The sequence below is a fragment of the Micropterus salmoides genome, unplaced genomic scaffold (assembly GCF_014851395.1).
Source record: "Micropterus salmoides isolate LMB-PRFRI ecotype aquatic unplaced genomic scaffold, ASM1485139v1 Ms_hic_scaffold_7, whole genome shotgun sequence".
NCBI lineage: Eukaryota > Metazoa > Chordata > Actinopteri > Centrarchiformes > Centrarchidae > Micropterus > Micropterus salmoides.
The window spans coordinates 11,477,164-11,503,304 of record NW_024044459.1 but is presented as its reverse complement, the minus strand read 5'-3'; the positions used below and the strand labels follow the sequence as shown (position 1 = coordinate 11,503,304).

Genomic DNA, 26,141 nt, shown 5'->3' with positions numbered 1-26,141 from the left:
TAGATCCCCTGGCTTGCCTTCATGGCTCTGGGTATGAAAAGGACGTGGCTGGTAATGATGTGGCTCACTTACTGTCCGTCCTCCGCCCGATCTGCCGCTCCACAGGAGGGAGAGAAGGACTAGAACCAAGCATGTCGGACCAGTCGGCGTTTGACACGGACGTATGGACCCTGACCCGGTTCGTCATCGAGACCGGCCGCCAGGCTAAGGGGGCGACTGGTGAGCTGACCCAGCTCATTAACGCCATGCTGACTGCAATCAAAGCCATTTCCTCTGCTGTGCGCAAGGCAGGCCTGGCCCACCTGTAAGTACTGAGGTGCTGGAGGATGGGAACCACTCATGTGTATGCACCATTATACTACTGACTAATATGATAGATGATGCATATCTATGATTTAACAAAGCCTGATGTGCACATTTAAGCTTTCACAAGAAATAATAATGTGATGATACCTTATTGAACTGTGTAAGACTTGTGTTGGTCACCACAGAGCAGGTCAAGGTCAGCTGCAGGACAGCTGTCATGGAGCTGGTGGGAATTCAGTGTGTCACTAAAGCTGGTTGTTTGACATTTTGCTTCACCTTTACAGTAGACGAGCCAATAGGGAGTAAAGGGTTGAGGCTGTGCTCATTTGAGGATTTAGAAGTTTAACACTGAACCCTTGAAGCAGTGGAGCGACAGAGCCAGTAGCCTGATATGATTGATTGTTTTGTGTGGCATAGAAGTCATGCTGTAAGACATCGAGCTTTGTATGATTTTCAGGTGCATTTCAACTCTCTAATCTGGACATGATAAAATACTGTGCAGCTTTCTCAGTGTCTTGCCTAGCAGGAGGTCAAATGATAACACTATGATTGCAAAACATTTTTGATTTGTTGACACAACATCCATTTCCTTGCTAAGGGAAGTGACCTGAGAGAGAAGCCAGTGTTTTGGAAGATTATGTGAATTCACTGAGAGGATAAAAAGGGCGATCTCTGACTGGTTCTGAGTTGAGTCTTTTTAGCAGCACTGCCTTTTAGGCTGCATACAAATCTTGACATCCAAGCATGGCCTTGTCCCTAATCTTAGCTCTGCACGACCAAAGCCTCAGCATACAGTAAATAATTTAATTAATGGAAGTAACTCTTGTTGAGAGGGACACACACACAATTGTTGCTGTTAGGGTGAGTAAAACACCTGAAGGGAACTAGTGCCATCAAACTTTGGTCAAGTATAAATTAATATTTTCACAATTAGTAGCTGATATTTATGCAGGATCATGGTTCTTTACACACGATAATATTGTTGTACACAGATGTAAGGATATTCATAAGTGTTGGTCAGTAGTTTTTACAATATAACTTCTCTTATGAAGGCATGTTTTTTTTTTTCATTAAAACAATGTTTTACTGTATTGTCATTCATAATCTGTTTATAGCCTCTGCTGATGGGTGCCCACAGGTGGAGTTATAGTTGACAACGAATTTGTTAAAAAACACTTATTATCTTCTTACAACTACATTATAGTGTGTTATGAACCATTTTAAAATTAGTTTAGATTATTATTACATTTATGTCAGGGACCATGTACAAAAAAAACATTAATTTTTCATCTGCAGTCGCTGGGCAGGTAGACACAAACACTAATGCAACTAATGCACTTAAACAAATACACATTGTTTATCTGCCTATGAATGCTAATTAGAGGGGCTTAAGTAGTAGAAGTAAAGTGTTCTTCCATATGAAGGAGAATTACTGAAACCGTGCCAACTCATGACTGAATACATCTTTTGCATCTGAAGAAAAAAATATATATAATTAATCACGATCCACCTTGTCTTTGTTGTCCCCCCATGATGAAAAGCTGAAAAACAATGTCTTCACCAGCTCTTCCATCATCTACGAGGAGCTGACATGCTAACAAGTTGTCTCTCAGTCAAGTTGTATGTGTGTGAGACTAAAGCTTGGTCCACACAGGCAGGGCTTGGCGGGCTCAGTGAATGTGACAGGGGACGACGTGAAGAAGCTGGACGTCCTGTCAAACGACCTGGTCATCAACATGCTGCAGGCCTCCTACAGCACCTGCTGCATGGTGTCCGAGGAGAACAAGGAGCTTATCATCACTCCCAAAGACAAGAGGGTGAGTGGTGAACACTGCTCGTCTGCTGAGGAGGACAGCAACACCGTTATGATATTTTGTTTTCCTGTTTAAGTTGCATTTTGCAGACATTTTGTGTAGGAATACGCCTGTCCTTGCAAGTTAGTTAGATACGATAAGCCTTTATTGATCCCCAGAGAGAAAATTCAAGTGTTTCAGCAGCACAATGACAGAAAAAAGTACAACTGTATAGATAACTACATAATTAGAAGTACAGAAAATAACAATAGAAATAACAATAGAAACTTTAAAAGTGCAACGGAAATCAAAATTACCAGGCAAGCAGTATACACACACACACAGTGTTGTACTTAAACTAATAGTGAAGTACTGTCTCAAGTGACTAGACAGTGGTGTGATTAGTAGCCGCAAAGTAAAGTATAGTATAGAATAATAATACCATCTGATATAACTGTGTACACCAGAATAATATTGAATATTAAGTAATTATATTTATTGTTTGTCAGTGTTAAAATAGAAATATAATACAAATATAGTATATAATGTAATAACAGCATAACTTTAACACAATATAGTATAACATAGTATGGGATATAAAAAGTGAAATGTAGTAATATAGTATAACATAATATTTAAACGGACTGTGCTTCTTGTCTTCTGAACACGAAAGTGCTTTATAATACATGTCACATTCACACACTGATGGCAGAGGCAAGGTGCCAACGGCTCATCAGAAAGAAACAAATCATTCACACACACTCACAGAGCAATTTGGTGTTCAGTATCTTGCTCAAGGACACTTCAACATGCGGGGGGGGAAGCCGGGGATCTCTGGGGACTAATGGGCGACCCACTCTACCTCGAAGCCACAGCCACCCACTACAGAATATTCTATGCTATATTACAGCAATATAGCAAACATAGTATATTATAATATGTAATAAACATATTATGATTAGATGAGTGCTGAAGGGAATTCACACAGATATTAACAAATAAAAATTTTATCAGTGAGCGCTCCATTCAGAGAAAGTTTGGCTCAATAACTAAATCTACTGAAAAGAGAAAAATGTGTTGAAAGTTCAGTGTACTAATCGATGATCTCTGGGTAAAGACCTCCTTCAGGCTTGAAACAGCTCACCAAAGCGTGAGTTTACAAATGCAGCTGCAAACAGATTGAAGAATATCTCTGTTATGATTATTACTCCATTTTATTGATGGATGCTATAATATTTCACCATATTTTCATTGTGTATTATTATTAATATTTAAGAATTACATATGTAGCTGGAACGTTCCTTATTTGGTGTCCACTGCTGAATGACATCTGGGGTCATTGGGAGGATGGAATTGCTCATTCTGAATTGCTTACCTGCGTGTTTCCAACCTATATCCTGAGAAGTCAGAGTAATAGCAATAAGACATTGTATTCTGGAGGATGTGTTTCATGTCATATACAACACATATAAGAAGAGCACATGCCTGTGCAGTATGTGAGTGTTTGTTCTTGAAAACAGTAAAACTGAACTCAATCAGTCCACACAGACTAGAAATCCCCTGAGTGCTGCTCTGACATGTGACTGTATTTTTCTTTCTATTCTATTCTAACTTTAAATATTTGTATATACTGCATGATCTGTGTGTGTATGTAGCGTGAAGGGAGCTACAACTTTAATTTCAATGTGCAGCCTTGTGTTGTATAATAACAAATAAATTAATAAACTCATACCTTGAAAATACTAACTTGTAGTGTGCATATTTTTCACTTGTCATGCGATATTTTTTTGGCCTGTTTGTGTATCGTCACAGGGAAAGTACGTGGTCTGTTTCGACCCTCTGGATGGCTCCAGCAACATCGACTGCTTGGCCTCGATCGGCACCATATTTGCCATCTACAAACGGGTGAGTCTGACCTCTGCGAAGATACAAAGCCATGTAGGCACTCAAGAGATTATTCTGAAAGTATTCATATTTGCCATTAAGTACAAACACTTTTTAAAAAGATTTTCAGGAATGAGGAAAGGAATGATTTTATATCTCATTGAGTACCATTTTATGCAGTTCATGAGGGTCATTCCAGACACAGCAAATGGTCACATAAAGCTATAAAACATGCATTGTAATAAGAAAGGAAACTAAATCCCTGCAGAAAAACTCTCTTTACATAACATGCATCTGTGTTATGCTTTTTACATTTACATTTAGGCTACTTATTTGGCAGATGCTTTTATCCAAAGCAACTTTTGAGGAAAAACATAAAAGCATCAGTAAAGGAAGAGATCTACAAATGATAAATGATATGACAAAGAACTGCAATAAATACTAGCAAGAGCTATTAAAGCATACGGCACCAATGGGATAAATACTTAAGGGAAGAAGCAGGAGTTGATGAATAGTGCAGTCAGGAAGTGCTCTCGGAAGAAATTAGTTTTTTAGGAGCATCTTGAAGTTAGAGAGGGATGCTCCTGCGCTGATGGCATGTGGTAGCTCGTTCCACCATTGTGCTGCTTTTCAATGTTGTTTGTATATTGACTATATCATTAGGCACATTGTAAATAACTAAACTCCTCTGAATGTATTTATTTCAGTACAACTCCACAAAAGGTGGAGAAATACCTTAAAATAACCAATACATATCGAAAAACAAGCATCAAACGAATATAGATATGTTTATCTCTGTAGAAATAATTATGACATAACCACATTCATCACATTTTATGAAACATTAGAATGTAAGAATAGTTTTATATTATATGTTAATATATATAATTATATATTAATTATAGTGTAAATACACAGCTTGAAAGTGCTGTTCTTACACTCTTTAGACACAAGGAGGCACTGCTGTCCAGCTAATCCGGGTTTCTGCTCCCCAGACTGCATGCAAAGGGAGTCATTTTATCATTTGCAGAATGACAGTCTGTTTTATTTTCCTAGCGAGCAGAGAAGCCCTAAGAGGAATGTAACGTTCTCATATAGGTCATGTTAATCATTTCACAACACAAAGCCATAAAAAAAAAAAGCACAGAAACATTTTGCTTTGTGTTCTTCCAACTCTTTTTTTATTGTGAACTGCACCTCATAGACAAATAGACTGACAGATACTGTAGGCTCAAACAGTGTACTTCAGTATAGTTAGTTAAATTATATCACTCACTGTGATTTATGTTTGGTTGTCTTCCCTGTTTCTTTACCCATTCCTCTGAATTTACACGTTTTCAATTTGAAATACTGATATAAGATTGTTGCTCTTGTTGTTTGTAAAATAGTAGATTTAGGAAATTGCACTACTTTCTGGGGCTCTACTGTGTGTTGCAAATGAATTGCAGTAAACATTTGCATACAGTCCATGAAACAGACTCTCCTAGGTTAGTGGTCTGCAGGAAATCACTCTTCATGTTTTCTTCTTTGTTTCTTATTTCCCACCTCGGGTCGTTCAGGTATCGGAGGGGGAGCCTACAGAGAAAGATGCCCTGCAGCAGGGAAACAACATTGTTTGTGCAGGCTACACCCTGTACGGCAGTGCCACCCTGGTGGCCCTCAGCACCGGCGCTGGCCTCAACTTCTTTATGTTGGACCCTGTGAGTACTTCACACTCACTCCAGTTAAATTAAATGTCTCCAGTTTTCCTTGGAGATCTGAATGTGAAAAGTTGTTTGTGGTGGTGAAATGACAGGAAGTGAGATACAACGAGACATCCACTGCTGTCTATTTCTTTAAATATTCTTTTCTACCCAACATTATTGTCTCTCCCTTATTGCTGTCGCTGTTAATATATTTTTATTGCCCTATAGATGTTTTTATTTATGAAAACACATTTTATGCTGTCAATCATCCCTCCGTGCTGCACGTCTCCACTGTGCAATCGGGGATGTAGGAGAATGTAAACAAACATAAATCCCTTTTTAATTGGCAGAACATGTGTGCCATCTTAACTGGCCTTAAGAAATCCAGCTAAGTATAAATCATAGGATGCAGTTCAAAGGTCTTCTAAGGCAAAGCAGAGCATAAATTCAAAACTGAGAGAAGAATTTCAGCCTTTTTGTGTTTGTTGTTTCCCTTTTGGGTTACCCTGATTGGAGGACATAGCTCCTCTTTTGTCATTTAACATTTTTATTTTAAGTAAGTTAAATGCTTTTATCACCTCTCACACACACTCACACAAGGTCTTAACCCTGTCAACAACCAATCATTGGGAATTGGCCTTTGGAAAAGCAGCTTTATTATTATTATTGGATGAAACAGTTTACTGTATGTTTGTGAGTAATCTTGTTGTTTTTGTTACACATCCAGAAACCTGTTGTGCTGTTTTCGGGCATGCAATTCACCGACCACGAGAGATGTTCAGGCCTAAAGCCAATAATGTTACATTATATTATGTCTGTTTTAATGGACTGTACTCTCACCATAAGCATATTTAGGCTGTTTCCCTGGAAACGTATGAGTACATTTTCCAGATAAATATTTTTCGCACCAAGAATTTCTTACAATTTCTAATATTTAATTAAATTAAGATTGTCTTCCCACTGATTTTTTTCAATAAATTAAGTGTTGTGGCTTGTTCTGGAGTGAATTTCCCCACCTGAACATTACATTGGTGTTCCTCAGGCCATCGGTGAGTTCATCCTGACTGAGAGGAATGTGAAGATCAAGCCGAAGGGAAAGATCTACAGTCTTAACGAGGGCTACGCCAAGTACTTCCACCCCTCCATCAACGAATACCTCAAGCACAAGAAATACCCAGAGGTATCTATTGTATACTCACAAAACTCCCACTTTTATTTGAGCCAAAGTTTTGACATTGATCAGTTCTACTTTGTGTTTGGGGTTTTGAATCTGACACCTTTAATCAAAGCTGTACAATAGAGTTGAGCCTCGTCTCCCTCCGGACCATCTATTCTGCTGACACACAGCTATACTTACGCTCAGATCTGAGGCAGGATTTCAAACACCGGCAGCCTCTCCCTCTCATCATGTGAGTCCTGACGAAGTGTTTGCTCTGGTAGAATGAGTTTACACGAGGACTTTTGGTTGGCAGCACACAAGGAGCTGTTTTATTCAAAGGGTATCAGCAGATTGGAGTTCTTTAAATGTTTTTCAGTAAATAAATAATGGACATTTGTGTTAAACATCAAGAGGAAAAGCTACTTCTACACATTTAATTTCCTTAGCTAAAATAAGAAATTTACATTTCATTTTGTTGTGAAAATGAATAGTGATGTGAAATAATTTGCCTTTTCAACAATCACTGATTAAGTGGTAATTTTACACTTTACAGTTAGACAAGAATAAACAAAGACACACAGCATACATATGTTGTCAATTTAAGGGAATTTAAGGTGAACATCTTGAGTTTAAAAGTTTAAAGTGAAGATGCTTCATGCAGCCAGGCACTGCAGGCTAAGAAGGGGTTCAAAGAGTAACCACCCTGACCCAAACACGGGTACGATCAGTTGAGCGTGACAGTTTGGTCAGACAGGATGATGGGCAGCGGCTCGGTCAGCTGAGCTGCAGGATGGCGACACAGTTACTGCAGGAAACATTGTGTTCTTCAGGAAACTGCAGCTTCTCATCTGGAAACTCTGAACTCACTCACTCAGCACTTCTCCAGCACAAACATGACCGCAAAGTTTGTTTGGTCATCAGCATCCGTGTCACCAGGGATCACACTGATAAACTGCACTTTTGTGAAATGTCCACTTTAATGTCCATCTCTGAGGCTTCTTCTTGACCACAGTTACACTAAAATATAAACATAAACATATAAACATATTTTGTTTTCATTTTATTAGTACTATTTATGCAGCACCAACTGACCTGTTGGCCTCAGCTGTGCTTTGAGATTAAAGGAGCATTTCACTTAAAATCTGTACCAAACACTACCAGAAGCCTTGAAAGGTGGTTCTGAAAACTTTGTTCGAGGACAGCAGTTGTTACTGTACTGCAAAAGTACTGCACCTTAGTTAGAATGGATTCCAACATTGACCCTGGGTGATAGCGCTTGTCATTAAGATGGATATCTTTGTTGTTTGTGGCTCGCAGCTGCGCTTGCTTACATTGGTCAAAGCGTTCTTTTGCAGAAGCAACATGTCTTATTTGAAGCACTTTGAATGGCCTTGTTGTTGAACCCTGCTATACAGTTGAACTTGCTTCACATTTTAAGGTATTAAAGATACAGATTTCATTTAATGATAACATACAAACATTATTTAAGTAGCACCTTTCATACTCAAAATGCAGCTCAAATTGCAAAGACTCTATCTTCCACCAGTTTAAAACCTACATTGGCTGCACAGTCATCATCATGTTACACTTCACACAATCATCATGACCAAGCACAATGCAGTCGTAACCACAATGTTAGTCACTGTGGAATATGCATGGTGTTACGAAATAGCAAAAACTCATCTCACAAGATTGAACTAGAATGCAAATGTTGCTCGATAGACATAGTAGTGAAGTTTATATCTAAAGTGAAGGTAGTATCCTCTTTACTTTTTTAAAATCAGTCCTCTCTTTTGCTCTTGTTAGGTTGCAAATGCAGAATGATATTCAGATTTGAAGTCTGAAAATCAGGAAAACAGACTATCCCACAAATCTTTTCCTACTAAACCAGCTGCCAGACACACTAATGTAAAATCAGATCATTTGTCCTTCTGGGTTGAATTTTTATCAAAAGAGTATTACGTATGAGTCAGATGATTTTTAAAAATGGATGTTTGTCTACCACTGACAAACAAAAATATTAGGTTGCAAACTCCTTGAAAAACTTGTAAAGTCAGGTTAACAACACCTGACCAGTGTTGATGATGTGTACTGAAGATAATTTTCATACACAGCTCACCCTCATAAAGCTTCCCACACTTTTTTGCTACTTCCTTGACGCTTTCTTTTATTATTTTATGTTATTTTAGGAAGTTTCAGGCCTGTGGCCAGCTGCATGTTTGTTTGTTTTTGAGAGTTTGTGAGTGTGGGTGGGTCTATTTTTGGGAAATACTATTACCACATCCCAGCTCAAAGGAAGGACAAAATGTGGAGAACACACATCACTCTTTAAAGTAAAATACATGTATTTAAGAAAACAATATTAAGTGTGCAGTCAGTTCATCAGTAATGTGTATAGTGTGAGAACATGTACAGGTGTTAGAAAGCAAAAACAAAATCCCGCAATTCAGCCAAACCACGTCACCTAAACTGAATGCTCAGGCACCTATATGTATAGGTGAGCAGTCACACCACCCCACCTGTCAGCAGTCACTCCTAATGAGCCACTACCTTGATGTCAGCATATAGAAAGGAAATTAGCCTCAGGGCCATGCACACTATGCACACACCCCTCCCTCGTGATGACTGGGATGTGACACAGCAAGCGCATGCCTCTGTGTCACGTTGTGCCGGTCTGAACATGAAGCTCACTTCAGAGGAACACCTCATAGGCTGCACTCTGTAAGAAAGAGTGCTGTTTTGTTTTGTCAAGTACTCGGTTTATGAAATGATTTTGGTTAATCGTTCATTAAAGTGTGGAATCAGTAAATGAAACATTAATTAAAGAAAAAGAAAGACACACTTTCCATTATTAAAACTTCATAAAATCAACTTTTCACAAGTCCAGTTAATTTTGTTTGTTTGAACCAAATGCTGTTCTTTAAGTAGCCTGTTTTTGTAGGTTTGTGTAGCGCAATGAGTCCCCTCCTCTGGCAGGCTCAATATATGGCCCAGCTGCTGCAGATGGACTTTGACCTGTCTGTTGTTTTCTGTCTGGCTGAAGCAGATCTGCCGTAGCTGTAACTTTCAAATAAGCTGTGTGACTGACCTGTTTACATATTGCCCTTTATAATTACACTGTATTATAACTATACAGGAAAACTAAATGTGTGTTATAACCGGCTGTATCGATCACAACATCAAAGTCTATGTATGCAAACCAGTCTTCTTGCGCACCAAAACCCATTTTTAACAATATTTGTTAAATGCAGAAGGGATCGACACACTGTATTTCATTCACTGATCTGAACAGGTGCTTGTCTATTTCAGAGTGTGCAGGGTAACAAATAAATGAAGAGTAGAGTATGCAGCGCTCCATTGCTGTCCCTTTTACACGTAGGATACTTATTTACTTTTAAACCACATTTTCAGATTGAACATTGTTCAAACACTTCGTTTAAAGGATGTTTTAGATTTAAACATTGAATGACCACAAATTGGATGAGCCATTCAATGCTAACATTTGACAAATTTTAGAAAAACATACGTATTTCCATCAGTACATAAAAAGTACTGAGTTTGACACCCAACCCCAAATAAAACATATTGCGTTTGTGAGCAAGCGGCGCCTCACAGCAAGAAGGTTGTGGGTTCAAACCCCGGTTGCCCTGGCCTTTCTGTGTGGAGTTTGTATGTTCTCCCTGTGTCCGCATGCGTTCTCTCCGATGGATGGATGGAGTTTGTGAGCTTGGTTAAAAAGATTGTGTGTCTTTTGGAAACTAAAAATGGGATTGTGAATCATGAAAACCCTGTCATTGGAAGAGCTGAAATAGAGTCTTGTTACAATCATCCAACAACAACAATTAAAAAGTAAATATTAATTATAAAAAAACATTTCTCCACAACAATCCACAAATGCACAAATATTTTACATATAACCCCTTGCCTCCTGCAGGATGGCAGCTCTCCTTACGGAGCTCGTTATGTGGGCTCTATGGTCTCAGATGTTCACCGCACCATTGCCTACGGAGGGATCTTCATGTACCCCGCCAATGAGAAGAGCCCCAAGGGAAAGGTAACCACTGGCCTCCAGGACGTCATCTTACTGAAGCTTTACCAGCTTGGCAGATTTTGTCATTTCCTCATAAGCCGGAGGCTCTTGAATAATGCCAATCATGATAAGGGAATTACTGGCTCTAAACGTTTGACTCAGAGCAGCTTACAAACGCCAGCACCACAACATGTAGTAAAGTAATAATGAAGTAGAAAAAAATGTTTTTTACGGGACAAATATAATACGTAAAAAAAAAATACAACTACAAACTACAAATAATTAATATTGACATTCCTTCATGTGACCCAAACTGGTATATTAAAGAGCTAGTTGTAGCAATTGTCAAGAGCTCAAGTCTCACACTCATAGCCTCCATGAAAAACTGTACAGTGGGTCCTGCAGTAGTGTAACCTGAGGTTGTCCTGTGATAAATAAAGCTCAGAGACAGTCCACGTCGGTCATAAACATAAATGAGAACCCATTTTCTTTCAGGCAGCTTGACTCTGTGACCCATTTATCCTGGACATACTGTAATTATAACAGTATTTTATTATTAATGTGGTCAAATGACCAAACACAACATTGAAATTAGATTCTGATTTAGACTAATAACAGCATGTGGTTAAGTGAAGGGGAACAACTCACTAGTTCTGATATTTATATAGCACATCTGAAACACAGTGGCAGTTATAAGTGATTTACAAATTGCGTAAGTAATGAGTAAGTAAGATAGAATGACAAACACTAAAAACCAGGCAGATTTAAACAAGGTTTAAATGTGATCTTAAGAGATGTTTCAACGTGTAGTTAGGACCTGTGTCACACAGACATATAGTCTCTGAAATGAAACTGTCATATTACTAAAACCAAAACACTATCACGTTTCAGCCAAATATAGCTCCAGTTCTAACATACATGTCTATGCAGTTTAAACTCTGCTCACCTAAATGAGCAAAACTCCTCCACAACCAGGTCTCAGAATCATTACATGACTGCCATTGTCTATACATGATTTCACCATATTCTTGCTTGTATAGATGTGGTGACATTTTGATGCTGAAGCATGATCAAGATGTGGTATTACACTATGTATTTCTTCTTCTGCTTCCATTTGCGAATGAGGATGCCTTACTGGCCACTGACTACTCTATTTTGAGAACATTACTCTTTGTATGCGTAAACTGAATCAAACTTTTGGTACAAGCAAGAGCAAAAAGTACAATAAAATAGCAAAGAATCGAGGAGAAAAGTCCAGCAAAAAAACACTTTAACTGTGTTTTCCTTTAATTTTTCTCCCCAAAGCTGCGCTTGTTGTACGAGTGCAACCCCATCGCTTTCCTCATCGAGCAGGCGGGAGGCCTCGCCACCACCGGCACTCAGAGGGTACTGGACGTACAGCCCGAAACGCTCCACCAGCGGGTGCCCTTCGTAGTCGGCTCCCCTGATGACGTCAACGAGTACCTGTCCTTTGTCAAGAAGTACCAGTAAAGCTGCAACAGTTAAAAAACACGTTTCAATTTTCCCAATAGTTTTATGAAAGAGGACAGAAAGAGGTTTCCTAAGATTTTGCATGATAATGATTGTTTTTTTTTTTGCAATTGCCACAAATGTATGAGTTGTCAGATCTCCTTTTTTTGTAAGTCTGACAATTTTAGAAATATCTAATCCTTATGAAATAACTGTGCTACACAATTATGTTCCTTGAATATCAGGATGTAGATCATTTGTGATAATCAGAAAACATCACAGTAACAGTCATGAGAAGTGTGTCCTCTACGGCTTTCCATACATTTCTGCTTGTCCCTGCACCTCTTTTAGAACAATATTAGAATCTCCGCCTTTCATGTACTTAACTCAGTTAAGTCAGTAAACATACATTTTCCAAAACTGATGATTATTGTTTGGTTCAGTCAAATGTTTTCGAATGTACAGCAACATGATGAGGAAATATTGCTTTAAAAAACTAGAGCTAAATGTTTCAGTATGTTTTTCTTGGTTTGTGCAACATGCATTTACCATAAGAAGAAACAGGAATGAATCCAGTTTCTTATTCACCAACGATGTATTTTTGAATCTCTGTCACAGAGAAAAGCCACAATGAAACTCTCATTTTGAGCAACACCCTGACACAGCTGAGCTGAGTTGCACTTCAGTGAGCTGTTGATAAAGGTTGTAACTCTTTAATTTGGCTCAACTATATTTTATCAGCTGATCCACAATTCAGGTCACAATCTGTCTTATTCCACCTTTATGATGCAAACGCTCTGATCGATTCCAACAGGTGTTCCCCAGTAGTTTATTTTGCCAATGCGGTGTAGAAACTGAACTAAAACTAGATTATTTGCATTCATATTCACTCTTTTTAAACATCAGGGGAAATAAAATGCTGCTCATGATTGGAACTAAACTGAAATGTCTCTTGGTGAAACTCAGTCTGACTCTGGAGTTAAAAAAAGTTTTAAATTTATCATCTACTTAAGGGCAACCTATCAGCGCCCCAGAGACGGAGAATCAAGGAGGAGCAGGTCAGTAAGCAATGTAAAACTGTCCTCCTAATTCATAAATCACAATATCGAAAATTAACTCATAACAACAGTTTCTTATTTAAATTACATTTATTAATTTAGCTGACACTTTTTATGCAAAGCAACTTATAATTGCTACATATGTCGCAGGTTACACGCCTCCAGAGAAACTAGGGGTTAAGTGTCTTGCTCAGGGACACATTGGGGGATGTGCCACAGTGGGGAATTGAACCCAGATCTCTCACACCAAAGGCATGTGTCTTAGCCACTGCTCCATCACCACAATTAAACAACTTACAGTAAGGCTCCAATAGAGAGTGTTATTAACACACTGTTGTCTGATCATACATGATAATAATGAAGATAATGAATAATAATCAGTATGTGTGCCTGAGCCAATAAACCAACTAATAAAATACAAGTTAAAAATGTAATAAACAAGTCCAGACAGACCCTCTTCCTTTAATGTTTTAATTGGATCTCTTGTATTTTATGTATTCAGGTAACATTACATTTTATGAAATGCCAGGACAAAAAATTGGTGGGGATATACTTAATATTTTGTTAATGTTTTGCTCAAACATTTATTTAAATAAGTAAAACCTAAAACAACTAAGTCATAACACTTTTTTGAATGGGGTTGAGTTAAGAACTGTGTTAACAATAAGTTAATAGTCTAATTTCATGCAAACCTAGTATCACATAAAGTGTACTGTTTATGATTTTTGTTTCATTGATTCATATTTTCACCCTTTTCATCAAAGTTGCTAAAACAACTTACAGAGGACATGACCTCAGGGAGCTGTACAGGACTTTAACCAATCGTTGTGTTCACAGCACAACGAATGGACTTCCATTCACCTCCACTGTATTTTGCAGCAGCAGCAGAGGTTTCAGAGACAGATATCGCAAAAGTTTGGAACAGAAAAACAAAACTATCTGCATAGACACCACCAGAGTAAGTGAGAATATGTTTGGTTTTGTTGTGATTGGGTGAACTGAGCCTTTAATCTCTCACTCCCTCAGTGCCTTTCTTTTATGTTGCACAACACATTCCTCCAGCTGCTTTTGTGTTTGCTCAACATATCAACTTGGTCTGAAATCTGAGGTGAAGTCAATATCTTACAGAAACATGTATATATACACACACACACACACCCCTTCACCCTGACCAGACAGGACTTTTTTTTTTACTAGGATTTTTGCTCAAGGCAACATCTGACTTAAAATTATTCATTAAAATAGAAAGTGCGGTGCTTAAGGGACACTATGTGAAACTTGAGTGCGATGTATATGCATCTCCAGAGATTTAAAATTAAATTACATTTAATTTCTATGTGATTATGACCATTTTAACATGATTCCTTTCTTCTGAATTTGTGAAAAACATCTAAATGAACTGAAATGAATGATCTAAAAGAATTTTAATTGTGTTCACTTTATTATATAGTACTGATTCACATACATGACATACTAATATTGATATGCTTTTAAACCTAGAAGTATATATATATTGCTACGTGACTCAAATGTAGTTTTAAGTAACTGCGCTGGCACCGGCTTACCTTCAAATACAACGAAGACACCTCAGTCTCAAAGAATATTGATGAGATGAAATTATAGTCATACAATTATCTTGAAATCAAAGTTTTTATTAACCTGAACTAATGAACAATAAAAGTTAGTTGCAGCCCTACTTACCACTAAAACCTGATGTAAGGCAACCAGAGTAAAAGGGCGACTTGTTTCCTTATGAACCAACACCACTGTTAAAGAATCAATAATCATATAAGCTCCCAGTACCAGACGTCAGGGAGCACAGCTGCTTTTACTGAGATCATGTGACTCAGTCTTTGTGCTACATGTCAAACCAGCATGTGAGATTAACAGCGCTCTGAAGAACACAGCTACAGATAAAATATTGTTTAGTTGCTCTAATTATAAGATTTAAAGTTATCAGGTCCAATGGACGGAAGATGACCAAGGCCCTGAACCCCTAACTGCTCCCCAGGCATTGCACATTGGCTGCCCACTGCTTCTAAAACACATTTTGAACTACCTGAAAAATACAAGCTGAAGATAAAGCTTCACAGGACAACAATCTACAGTGCAGAAGAAAAATACTCCAAAACATCAAACTAGTGTTTCACAACTTTAATTGATCACAGTAAAAGTAGAAAATGAAATCATTTACAATGACCGAAGCAAGTGTCAACGTATCACTTACCAAGCAGCATACACATATTTACAGAGAATAAAACACTCGACTAAAATCTTTCAGACAAAATAAAGTGGCATAAAACCAGCCAAAACAAAATGGCGCCATTTCCATAAAAACAGTGTTTCTTCACAGAATCTCCTGTTAATGCGTCGCTCTGACCGAAGACTCGTCCTCCAGCCAAACAATTGCAATAAAAACTATAAAGTGGAGCTGTGCAAAACGTTAAACGAGAGGATAACTGGCTGCTGTGGCAATGCCACAGTGGTTCTTTCGGTCTTTAGCCATGTAGATGTAGCCTTTGTCTCCCCAATTTTCACTCCAGCTGCAAGAAGACAAAACAAAAAGAGAAAGAAGTTTAACATTTATATAATTACATCAGAGTATCTGCAGTTTTAGAACAGTCCAATTAAAAGCCAGAGACAAGTCCTATTTACACTGAATGTTGAATTAGTCTGTAACAATGTTTATCTGTACTGTTCCTGTTAAACAAGTTTGAACTGAAATTCCTACATAATTAGACAAAGTCACACTGCAGTTTGTTACAGAATAAACTTTATCTTTCAAGCTGAAATTCCTACTAAACCTCAACAAAACATTGCGGACAGTGGGGACAAAGGGCTCAATTTTCCAAACAGCAAAGTTAAATGCTTTTGACTGACCTGTTCTTCACGATCCAGTATTTCTTGCCGTCCACATCTTCTCCCTCAAAGCCGTATCCCACCACCAGCACACCGTGGTCCAGCTCCTCGCTGCTGCATTCCTTCTCGTAGTAGATTCCTAAAGTAACACCCACCAAAACAAGTTACATATAAACCATCTTAAAAACAGCTGGCAGAAGAAAGCAAGAAAATGTTTCTTTGACTTGTCTCTGCTTCACAAAACCAAGAACTGACCCGACTGGTAGAACTGGAAAGATTCATGTCCGGCATCGATGGCGACTGAAACGGGTCCCACGGAGGCCACGGCCTTCATCAGAGCGCGTTCCTTACCGCTGGGGATGTCGACGAATCCGGTGTCATTGGCAGAGTTATAGTTTGGGTCATAGTGACACGGCTGGTCATCCTGAAGAAGAAAAACAAAGAGGATGGCTTTCATTGAAACACCTGAAAGTTTACTGTAGAGCTTCAAAAATATATAGATTAAAAAATTACTTGATCAATACAGGGTTAAATCTGCAACCATGTTTCAAGTTATTGTTAAAAAGCTATTTTTTTCCAGCAAAAAACTGTTGGTTGGACAAAAGACATTTGACGACGCCACCTTGTTTTCTGACATTTGTCAAACAAGAAATTAATCGACTGGTCAATCAAATAAACTTAATTAAGCCCTCGTTTCATGAACATAAGTGTAAGACATAGGACTTTTAAAAACGCCTTCCTAGTGCCAATTATGTTGGAAAAGACAAATTTCATGATTGGGGAGAAATCAGGAACAAAGCATCGTCTACTTAGGTTGTCTAAAAAGGTTCATCTACATGACTTGTTTACAGCAGAAAATCAAGGATTAACCCCCCCCCACACACACACACACACTAAAATCTGATTTGTCCACTTCACATTTCCCCATCCTCCCATACGTACTGTTCCCAGGTAAGGATAAGCGTCCTCAGAGTCCAGGCCCCCATTGTCCTTGACGTACTGGAAGGCCTGGTCCATCAGACCTCCATTGCAGCCCTCATTGCCCTCGGGTCTGGAACAGTCCACCAGGTTCTGCTCGCTCAGCGACACCAGTTTCCCCGTCTTCCTGAATTGCTGACCCTCCAGAGCCCCGGTGGTGCTGAAGGCCCAGCAGGAGCCACACTGACCCTGAGAGGGAAGGGGATAAAAGTTATACAGAGTTATTCTCTTCTGCGTGACCCTGAACAATGTAGAGTTGAAGAAGAGAGTCAGTTAAATCTATTTGCACCTGCTTCCACAGGTTTCTATGAAAACTTAAATATTTTAAACATTTAACACTACAATGTTTTAGAGTTCAGTTTTGCTTTACTGACCCACTGCCTTTGAACAAGCTTCTATTTTAGCATTTGTCCCGCTGGTACTTTCCTGTATTAAATCCTGCCTCAAACACATTTTATAGAATCACCTTCTGGACAGACTTACAGTAGTTTTGCTGTTTGCATGATGCCACTTTGCCATGTTAATGCTGGACTCCTCTTTATTCTTACATTTTGCTCTTAACTAAATGTTTATTAATCCATTAATTGTTATGTTGTTGCTCCACTTTATTTCCCCGAACAGCTCTTTGCTTCTATAAATAAAAGTTGTCGTACGTTGCACTCCAGCATTTCTACCCAGTGTACATGAGTGTTTGCTTCACCCTGGCCTGGTTTACAGCGAGCTGATCGGGCTGGTTTCAGCTTACAGGCTGGTAATGTATGCAGAGGGGGGCTGAGAACAAAATGCAAACTCAGTGAGGAGGTGGAGCATGTGTGCAGCATGTAGATAACAAAAACAACCGGCGAGTGGCCATCTTATCTTTCTGTCTAAGAAAAACATTTACTTTCAGTCGGCAGAGCACCTTTGTTGCTTCACATAAGCAAATCTGTAACGATGCAACTTTTCACAGTCACACATTACGTAATCTTGTTTACCAAGTTTCTTCAACAGCTGAGTTTAGATCTTGCCTTTGGATCTCCAGTAACGCTAACAGCCATTACAATAAGAGCTGATTCGTTCACTGACTCTGAACAGCACTTTGCATGCATAAAAACTATAAAAATTATATTGAATGTTGTGCTCCATCTTTTAGCTGTTAGAGAATCGAGAGGTGAAACTGTGATAACGCAGTGCCCTAGCTTTTCTTGTACTGCCTCATTGCCTTTGCATAATCCTGTCACATGAGTCATAAAAGCAGTTGTTACCTGGTCCTTCACTGGAGTGACGTAGCCATTTTCCCTCCAGTCCACAGAGCGTGGGGCTTCCAGGAAGTTGGGCTCCATGAACAGAGATCCCTTGAACTTCCTCTCTGGTTTGTGCGTGTAGCCGTTCATGACCTGCCTGAACTCCTCGTTAGTCTGTGGAAAGACAGAAGCTGAGTTAAGACAGTAAAATGTGAATTACACAAAGACCGGATGTGGTTTGTGATTGTAACTTGTTTTTAGCCTCAGACTTTAATAGAGCAGCTTTTATTTACAGTCCTCTCAACTTTTACTGTTTTTATCTTGGGGCATGTGTGACATGCCACTTATAGCTGACACCGGGGTCTTACCATGTCTCCGAAGTGGTTCATGCCCAGGCGGTAGGTGTGTTTGCCCAGGGAGTGCTCCAGGTTATGCAGCTCGATCTTCTTCAGGTTCTTCTCCCACACCATTCTCCTCCAGCCCTCCTCCTTCTACAAATAAACAACCACCATTCAGACCTTTCCCTGATACCTGGCAGGCTAGAAAAGCGTGCAGGAAAGAAGAGAAAGAAACAACACTTCACCTCATGATATTTCTTTGTGTGCCAGCTCTTCCACAGGTCCCAGTGTTGATCCAGCTGTCGGTCCAGGCTGGGGGCTGAGAGGGCTGCACTCAGACACACAACAAACACAGCTAGAGGCAGCATCCTGGCTTCCTACTGGAAAACAACAACAAGACAACAAAATGAGTTAGGACTCCATTTCCAAAGAAGTGAGTCATGCTGGAGGCCCGAAGCCCTGACGAGACAAACTGACGCATACATAATTTCTAGAGGAAAGCGTTGAGTCATGTTCGTTTACTATCGAATCACATTGCCTTGCGACCACAGCCTGTAATACAGCTTGTTCACTCCCAGGATTGATAAAGAAAATGGGATCGGCATTAACGCTGCAACTCACATTCCCGACAGTACACTCATCTCCCGACTGCTCGCCCCAAAGCAAACAAAGAATAACCCGACAAACAAAGAAAAGACAGGGACCGTTGATTCTGTGCAATTATAAAATAATGGATTGATTGTTTTACTGCAACTTGGGGAGCTGAAACTTCGCCAGATCCCAACAATAAACCGGGGCCTGTTTTTTTTTTTCCGCAGGTCACGGGATCTGCTCCACGGCCTGGTCATCGAAACTGTACCCAGGAAAACGAAAAGAAAACCAAAACTTGACCGGTAGCTTCCACATAGCGGTATACTCCACCGGATCTACTAACGATGCTGGTGGATGTAGTTTCTTTCTTATATATAAAAAGAGGGAAATGATCTAGCAATGGCAGCGATCAGCTGAAGTGAGGCAGACGACGACAAAGGCAGCCGAATGAAACAAGATGGCTAAGGCTGGCAGATAACAATAAAACATTCGGAACGTTTGACTCAAAAACTAAGTTATAATGAGACATTGGCTTAAATAGGCTTGTTTTTAAACGGACACTGGGATATTGTTATACTGTGCTCAAATAACCAATATAAATCTCTGCCCCCAAAAATAAACATTTATCAATATTCTTGTCCTACGTATAGGCGTCAGAAAGCGAGTAAAATGAGAAACTGCAAGACTCACCGTATATTCGTTTCTGTTGAAGACGATGAAGGACAAAATAACTCCCTAAGAGCGAAGAACACAAAGTTTATAAAGGTCCGACTTGCAGCAGAATAACGTCCCACCGAGCTCTCTGATTGGTCCGCTCCTTGTTTATTACAACGATGACCCGCCCCTATGCGTGACGTCATTGTCAAAGCACGTGATTCCCCCCCTCTGGAATGGAGAGGAGGACATTGTGTCTTTCGCAGGATCGCTGCAGATAAAACTGGGGGGGGGGGGGAAGGCCCTTTTATTAAATCAGCGTTGTTTGTTTGAACTTGTTTGATGTTAAGGCCTCATGTTAAAATATTCATAGTGATTTACAATGCTACTCACCTGTTCAAAATACCTTTCAGTCATCAAATCAGCCTTCAAATTAGCTGACAAAAGCAAAAACACCTAAGACAAAGTGAAGTCCCTAATGAGAAAATATCTGTCACTGGATATTATTTGGAATAGGTCTGATCATTCGTTCATATTAGAAATGAGGGGATAACAATAGAGGGAGTAAAACTTCTCATTGCAACTAACTTACTGGCAGGGGTGGACAGTAACTAAGTACATTTCTCAAGTAGTCTAGACAGTACATTTCAGGTAGGCCTACTTCTACTTCACTAGAGTGTTTTCTTTTCTTTTCTTTTTACTTCTACTCCACTACATTTCAGTGGGAATATTATCCTTTTTACTTACATTTACCTGATAGCTTTAGTTACTTTACAATATACTTTTTCTTTTTATTAATTTTAATGTAGCCTTGTTCATAATGTTATGTTTTGGACTGTTGGTTGGACAAAACGAGCATTGTGTGCGACCCATTATTTCATGAAAGTTATTTTGAAGCCTGTCAGTGAAATGAAAGTTATTCTCCTCTAGTTTACCATTGAATAAGAGTGCAAGGGAACACCCACATGAGGTGGAGGGGGGGATGTAAGGAGAACCATTGTGTATCTTGCAGAGGTGCAGAGTGAACAGCAGTGCAAATTGAGGTCAGTTTCAGCCAAGTAGTGTTTTAGATTTGATCCGTCAGTTAACTTGGATGATTGTCTCTATTAAGGATATATAAGAGGTATAATTCTATCATCATCAAAGCCGTGGGAGGACATGAATATGCATCATAGCAGGACTTTCAATAACGGCCAGGACAAAGTCTGAGTTAATCAATGTTGTTGGTCATGTGATTGACAAGATTGTGAAACTTTGAACAGGCAGAGTTGTTTATGCATTTAGATCAAAACCTCCTGTGTTTGGAGTTCCTAATGCTTTTTATTCAATCAGTGGTGGAAAGTAACCAAGTACATTTAGTGAAGTACAATTTATGAGGTACTTTACTTCACATGAATATTTGTATTTTTGTCTACTACTTTTGGTCTTACTCATGGTCTAAGTTCTTTTTACTGGACAACATTTATCTACCAGCTTTGATTAATTTGCGGGTTTATGATTAACAAATAAAATAAGATGCATTTTTATAGATTTAACAACCAAAAAGTATGAAAAATGACCCAACTTCAATCAGGTACAACAGTAAAATGCTGTTTCCTTTTAATTCATCAATAATAATAATCCATTCACATAATATATACAAAAATATAACACTGTAAACTTGCATTTACTTTTTATGTAAAATTTATTTTGCAAACAATACTTCTGTATTTTGACCTAAGTAAAGTATTTGAGTACTTCTTCCTGCACTGTGATCCACAAATAATGAAATAACATTTCATTTATTGGAATAATATATTTTGTGCAGGGTTTGATAATAAAATATATTTAATTTTTTAATTTTGGCTCAATTTTAGTAAATGTAAAGCAATAGTTTGACATTTTGGGAACTAAGTTTAGTGGCTTTCTTTTCGAGAGTTAAAGGGGGAGGTTGATACCACTCTCATTTCTGTACGACAATATGAAATTACAGGCAGCATCTGGTTAGCTTAGCATAAAGACTGGAAACAGGGGAAAACAGGTAGCCCTGTACTAACTGCCTATACATCTGCAACATGTCATTTTTATTCTTTGGTTTTAGTTCGAAAAACCAGTATGACAACAAACAAGACATATTAGTAAGCTTTAAAAGGTGCTGGTAGGCTGATTTTGTTACGTTCGAGCAGAGCCAGGCTAGCTGTTTTCCCGTTTCAAGTCTTTGCGCTAAACTAAGCTAACCGACTCTTTGCTGTAGCTTTATATTAACTGTACAGACATGGGAGACAATCTTCTCATGTAACTCTTGACAACAAAGCAAATATGTGTATTTTCCAAAATATTTAACTACTGCTTTGAATATAATGAGTTTCAAATTACTGGAATCAACTAATTTAACACCACATGTAAGTTTTTAAACGTAGAATGCAAACTTCCCCCAGCTTCTCGAAAAAGTAAATTGACAAACCTCATACTAACAATAAATACATTGAATTCTAAATGCTGAAATAATGTGACATGAATCTGTCCATGTAATGCGTCATGTCTTCATGTTGTCACATGCAGGATGTTCCAAAATGTCCTTGGTGCAACTCTGTGGTTACGTTAACATGGCCTCATACTTTACAGTAGGCTAAAAATAGATAATTTCCTTCCATTTGCAGAAATATGAAATCAAACTGTGTCCTCAGCCACTGACGACTGGATCATGCTTCTCAAGCGCAGCGACACATGACTACTGAACACTTCCTGTATGAGCATGCACATGTGTGGTCAGTTTGCATATCCATCTTTTAGGATTGCCTGCTGTTTGCTTTTCCTGTTGAGTAACTGTTGTCAGCAGGGGTTGCTTAAATAGCTTACAAGGGGCAATATGTAAAAGTGGAAATATTTTATCAGAAAACTGAATACTATTATGCACTACAAGGGTTTGACATGAAGACAGCATCCAAATAACGGAATATATTTTCTCTGTTTACATGTTTTAACTGCAAAGGAAAAGTTCCACACTTTGGGAAATAAGCGTATTCGCTTTCTTGTCAAGAGCTAGATGAGAGGATTGATACCATTCTTGTGTTTGAACTGTAAATAGGATAGTGCCAGCAGATGCTATCCATGTAGTTTTATGTCCCGGCGACCATGTCCCCATTCATTCAGATAGGAGCCTGGTCTTGTTAGTCCGAAATAGCTGCCTGGAGACGTTGCCAAGATGGCTACCGAGAGGCATGACTTGCCTATAAGGACTTTGGTTTAGCTTAGCAGAAAGACTGGAAACAGGGAGAAACAGCTACTGTGTCTGTGTCCAACGGTAACAAAATCAGCACCTCTAGAGCTTACTCATATGTTATATCTTATTTGTTTACTTAGCATAAAAAAGAAAGAGTAAAAATTACAAATTGCCGTTTTACAGGAAGTTATGTGCCAGGCTAGCTGTTTCCAGTCTTGATGCTATGCTAAGTTAACCGGCTATAAGCACCTCAAAAGACCGCAAAATTAACTTGTTATATTTCAGCTGTTTAACCTGAAACCTTTGTTTGTTTAAAAATTAGTGTAAAAACACACATGTCAAATACATTTGAGTTGATGCAAACTATAGACAAACAGGTTGAGTTTCAAGTCTTTTACTCGTAATTATCATACATTCATTTCCATAGTAATGTAAAAACTTACTGTCCTTTGTAACAATTTAACATTTACTTAATATTTTCATACGTTTGTAAAGGTCGGTTTCTAAACAAGGCTTTGCTAACTTTCCATCTCCTGCATCACATTGCTAATGTGCTAAATGTTATCATGTAAAAAAAATGCTAAGATGATGTGTAAATAAATAACATTTCATCACCGTCACGGCTAATCCTTTAGTGTTGTTGTATTACTTAATCAACTGCCTCTTGGATCAATAACATGAACAAACAAGTGAGGCCGTTTTGTACAAAAACATAGACGTGTCATCAGGCATCAGTTCAGGTCAGTTAGAGTTTGTCTCTGGATGGGAAGACCAGACAAGGTGCTGATAATCTTCCTGTTGTGCTAGCTTAGCAGCGTCCTAATCTGAGGAATGTATGAATGACACGTTGGTGGTTCACAAAGCACATCGACAGGCCTGTTAGAGTGAAGACAAACTAAATATTCATGAAATTACAGATTACAGACAACTGGAAATCCTTTGACTACACAAACATGTAACAAAGGCATTTAGATAATGAGAATACCTTAATTTTACATGTAGTAAGAGCAGTGGCCTTCGGTGTAATAAAGACATTTAAAGGAATAGTTCAACACAGATATGCTTTCTTGCTGAGAGTTAGATGAGAATGTTAATACTACTCTTATATGGCAAATATAAGGCTAGCCAGCAGCCAGTTAGCTTAATTTAGCACAAAGATTGGAAGCGGTGGGGAGGGAACAGCTAACCTGGCTTTGTCCACATCCCGGCACCTTTGAAGCTCACTAATTAGTACAGCGCAGTGAAGAACACATTGTTTGGTAGCTCTAGTTACAAGATTTAGTTGTTTTATGGTTATAGCAGGTCCAGAAATAGATTTTTGATCAATTCTATTTATATATAACAGCTGAAAATATTATTGACCCCTAAATGTTATTGAGAGTTTTGAGGAACACGATACAAACACCCTTCATCAATGACCCTCTGATATAGCTTCTGTTTGAGTAAACAGTCCAGTGCTTTGCCATATAATAATGCAAGTTTTTTTTATTGTCTTGCATCATTGTCATTACGTTTTTGTAATTATTCTTATTTAAAAATGTTATGTAATTGTTTACTTTGTTATAGGAGAAACAGTAAAATAAAATGGCTTCAGAAGTTCTACAAAATGTTAAAAGTGGCCTGACTGACAATAATAACTGTACAGCCCTTATTAAAATGGTACCACATCATGAACAATTCAAACATTTAAACTCAAGCACTAGTGGAAATGACTTTTAAGGAAGAACTTACCGTCCTCTACAAAAGGTGCCAAAAATTTAATGGTACTGCCACAGGAACCAGAAAAACATCCAATACACCCAGCCAATTCGATTCCACAATATAGACAATACATTACCTGTGGAAATGTGACAATGTGAAGTGTAGCTAAGAAATTCACATGATTTAGCATACAAATTCGGAAAAACAACTGAAATTCAAACAACAGTGTGTCACACAAGTATAATAAAGAAACAATAACAGGAGATTATTTTGCATATTAATGAAAGTAGCTTTGTTTAGCTGCTAGGCCTACTAACGTTACTAATTTGACATTTAACCTAATGTTACACACTTTTATTCTGACTGAAATTCGAATCGAATCCAGGACTCTAGCAAGCTAGCACATGGCAATTGTGTTTTTTTTGTCAGGTTATTTGAACTGGCGGACAAACCACAAGCAAGTTAAGAAATCATCTTAATTAATTTGACAACACGTCAAAACTTCTGTTAGCTAAATGGTAACGCTAGTTTACCAACAGACATCTGCAACAGTTAATATCAGAATCATACAATGTTAAAATAACAACAAAAACACTTAAATTTTAGCTTCATTCACTGATGGATACTGCCACGCCAAAATCATGTGGCAAAACCAAAACAAACTCAGTGTGTGCATCACTGAAAAGTGTCCCCTGGAAACACTTCCGTTGTGTTGTCATAATGTGTTGTGTTGTTGTAATGTATTGTGTTGTGTTGTCATAATGTGTTGTGTTGTTGTAATGTATTGTGTTGTTTTAAGGTGTGTTGTCTTAATGTTTTGTGTTGTCATAATGTGTTGTGTTGTTGTAATGTGTTGTTTTAAGGTATTGTGTTGTCATATTGTGTTGTCTTGTCTGAATGTGTTGTTGTGTTGTCGTAATGTGTTGTTGTCTTAATGTGTTATGTTGTTATGTGTTGTGTTGTCTTAATGTGTTGTGTTGCTGAAAGATCCCTCACTTGACCCAACTCAAGCTATCGACCAGTGTCTCTTCTACCATTTTTATCCAAAACTATTGAACGGGCAGTATTAACAGGTCTCAGAATTCCTCTCACGGAATGACCTCCTAGATCCATACCAGTCTGGTTTTAAGAGTGCCCACTCTACTGAAACGGCTTTTTTGTCTATAACAGAAGCCCTAAGGTCAGCTAAAGCTGCAGCCCAATCCTCGGT

General features: G+C 38.5%; 2 protein-coding genes across 2 annotated transcripts; one reads left to right on the top strand and one right to left on the bottom strand.

The window, feature by feature from the left end:
* Positions 1-28: 28 nt before the first annotated feature.
* fbp2 (fructose-1,6-bisphosphatase 2) lies at positions 29-13,837 on the top strand. Its single transcript, XM_038704445.1, has 7 exons — positions 29-304; positions 1,961-2,123; positions 3,912-4,004; positions 5,543-5,683; positions 6,711-6,848; positions 10,762-10,881; positions 12,163-13,837. Exons 1-7 carry the CDS (start codon positions 132-134, stop codon positions 12,346-12,348), a joined length of 1,014 nt encoding a protein of 337 aa, XP_038560373.1. The 5' UTR covers positions 29-131; the 3' UTR covers positions 12,349-13,837.
* A 1,687-nt stretch (positions 13,838-15,524) lies between these two features.
* LOC119892265 (procathepsin L-like) lies at positions 15,525-20,220 on the bottom strand. The gene is made up of 8 exons (XM_038704446.1): positions 20,065-20,220; positions 19,029-19,163; positions 18,814-18,936; positions 18,467-18,619; positions 17,187-17,411; positions 16,500-16,668; positions 16,266-16,383; positions 15,525-15,928 (listed from the first exon to the last, which is right to left on the bottom strand). The coding sequence occupies exons 2-8, from the start codon at positions 19,149-19,151 to the stop codon at positions 15,829-15,831; spliced, it is 1,011 nt and encodes a 336-aa protein (XP_038560374.1). The 5' UTR covers positions 19,152-19,163; positions 20,065-20,220; the 3' UTR covers positions 15,525-15,828.
* Positions 20,221-26,141: the final 5,921 nt, after the last annotated feature.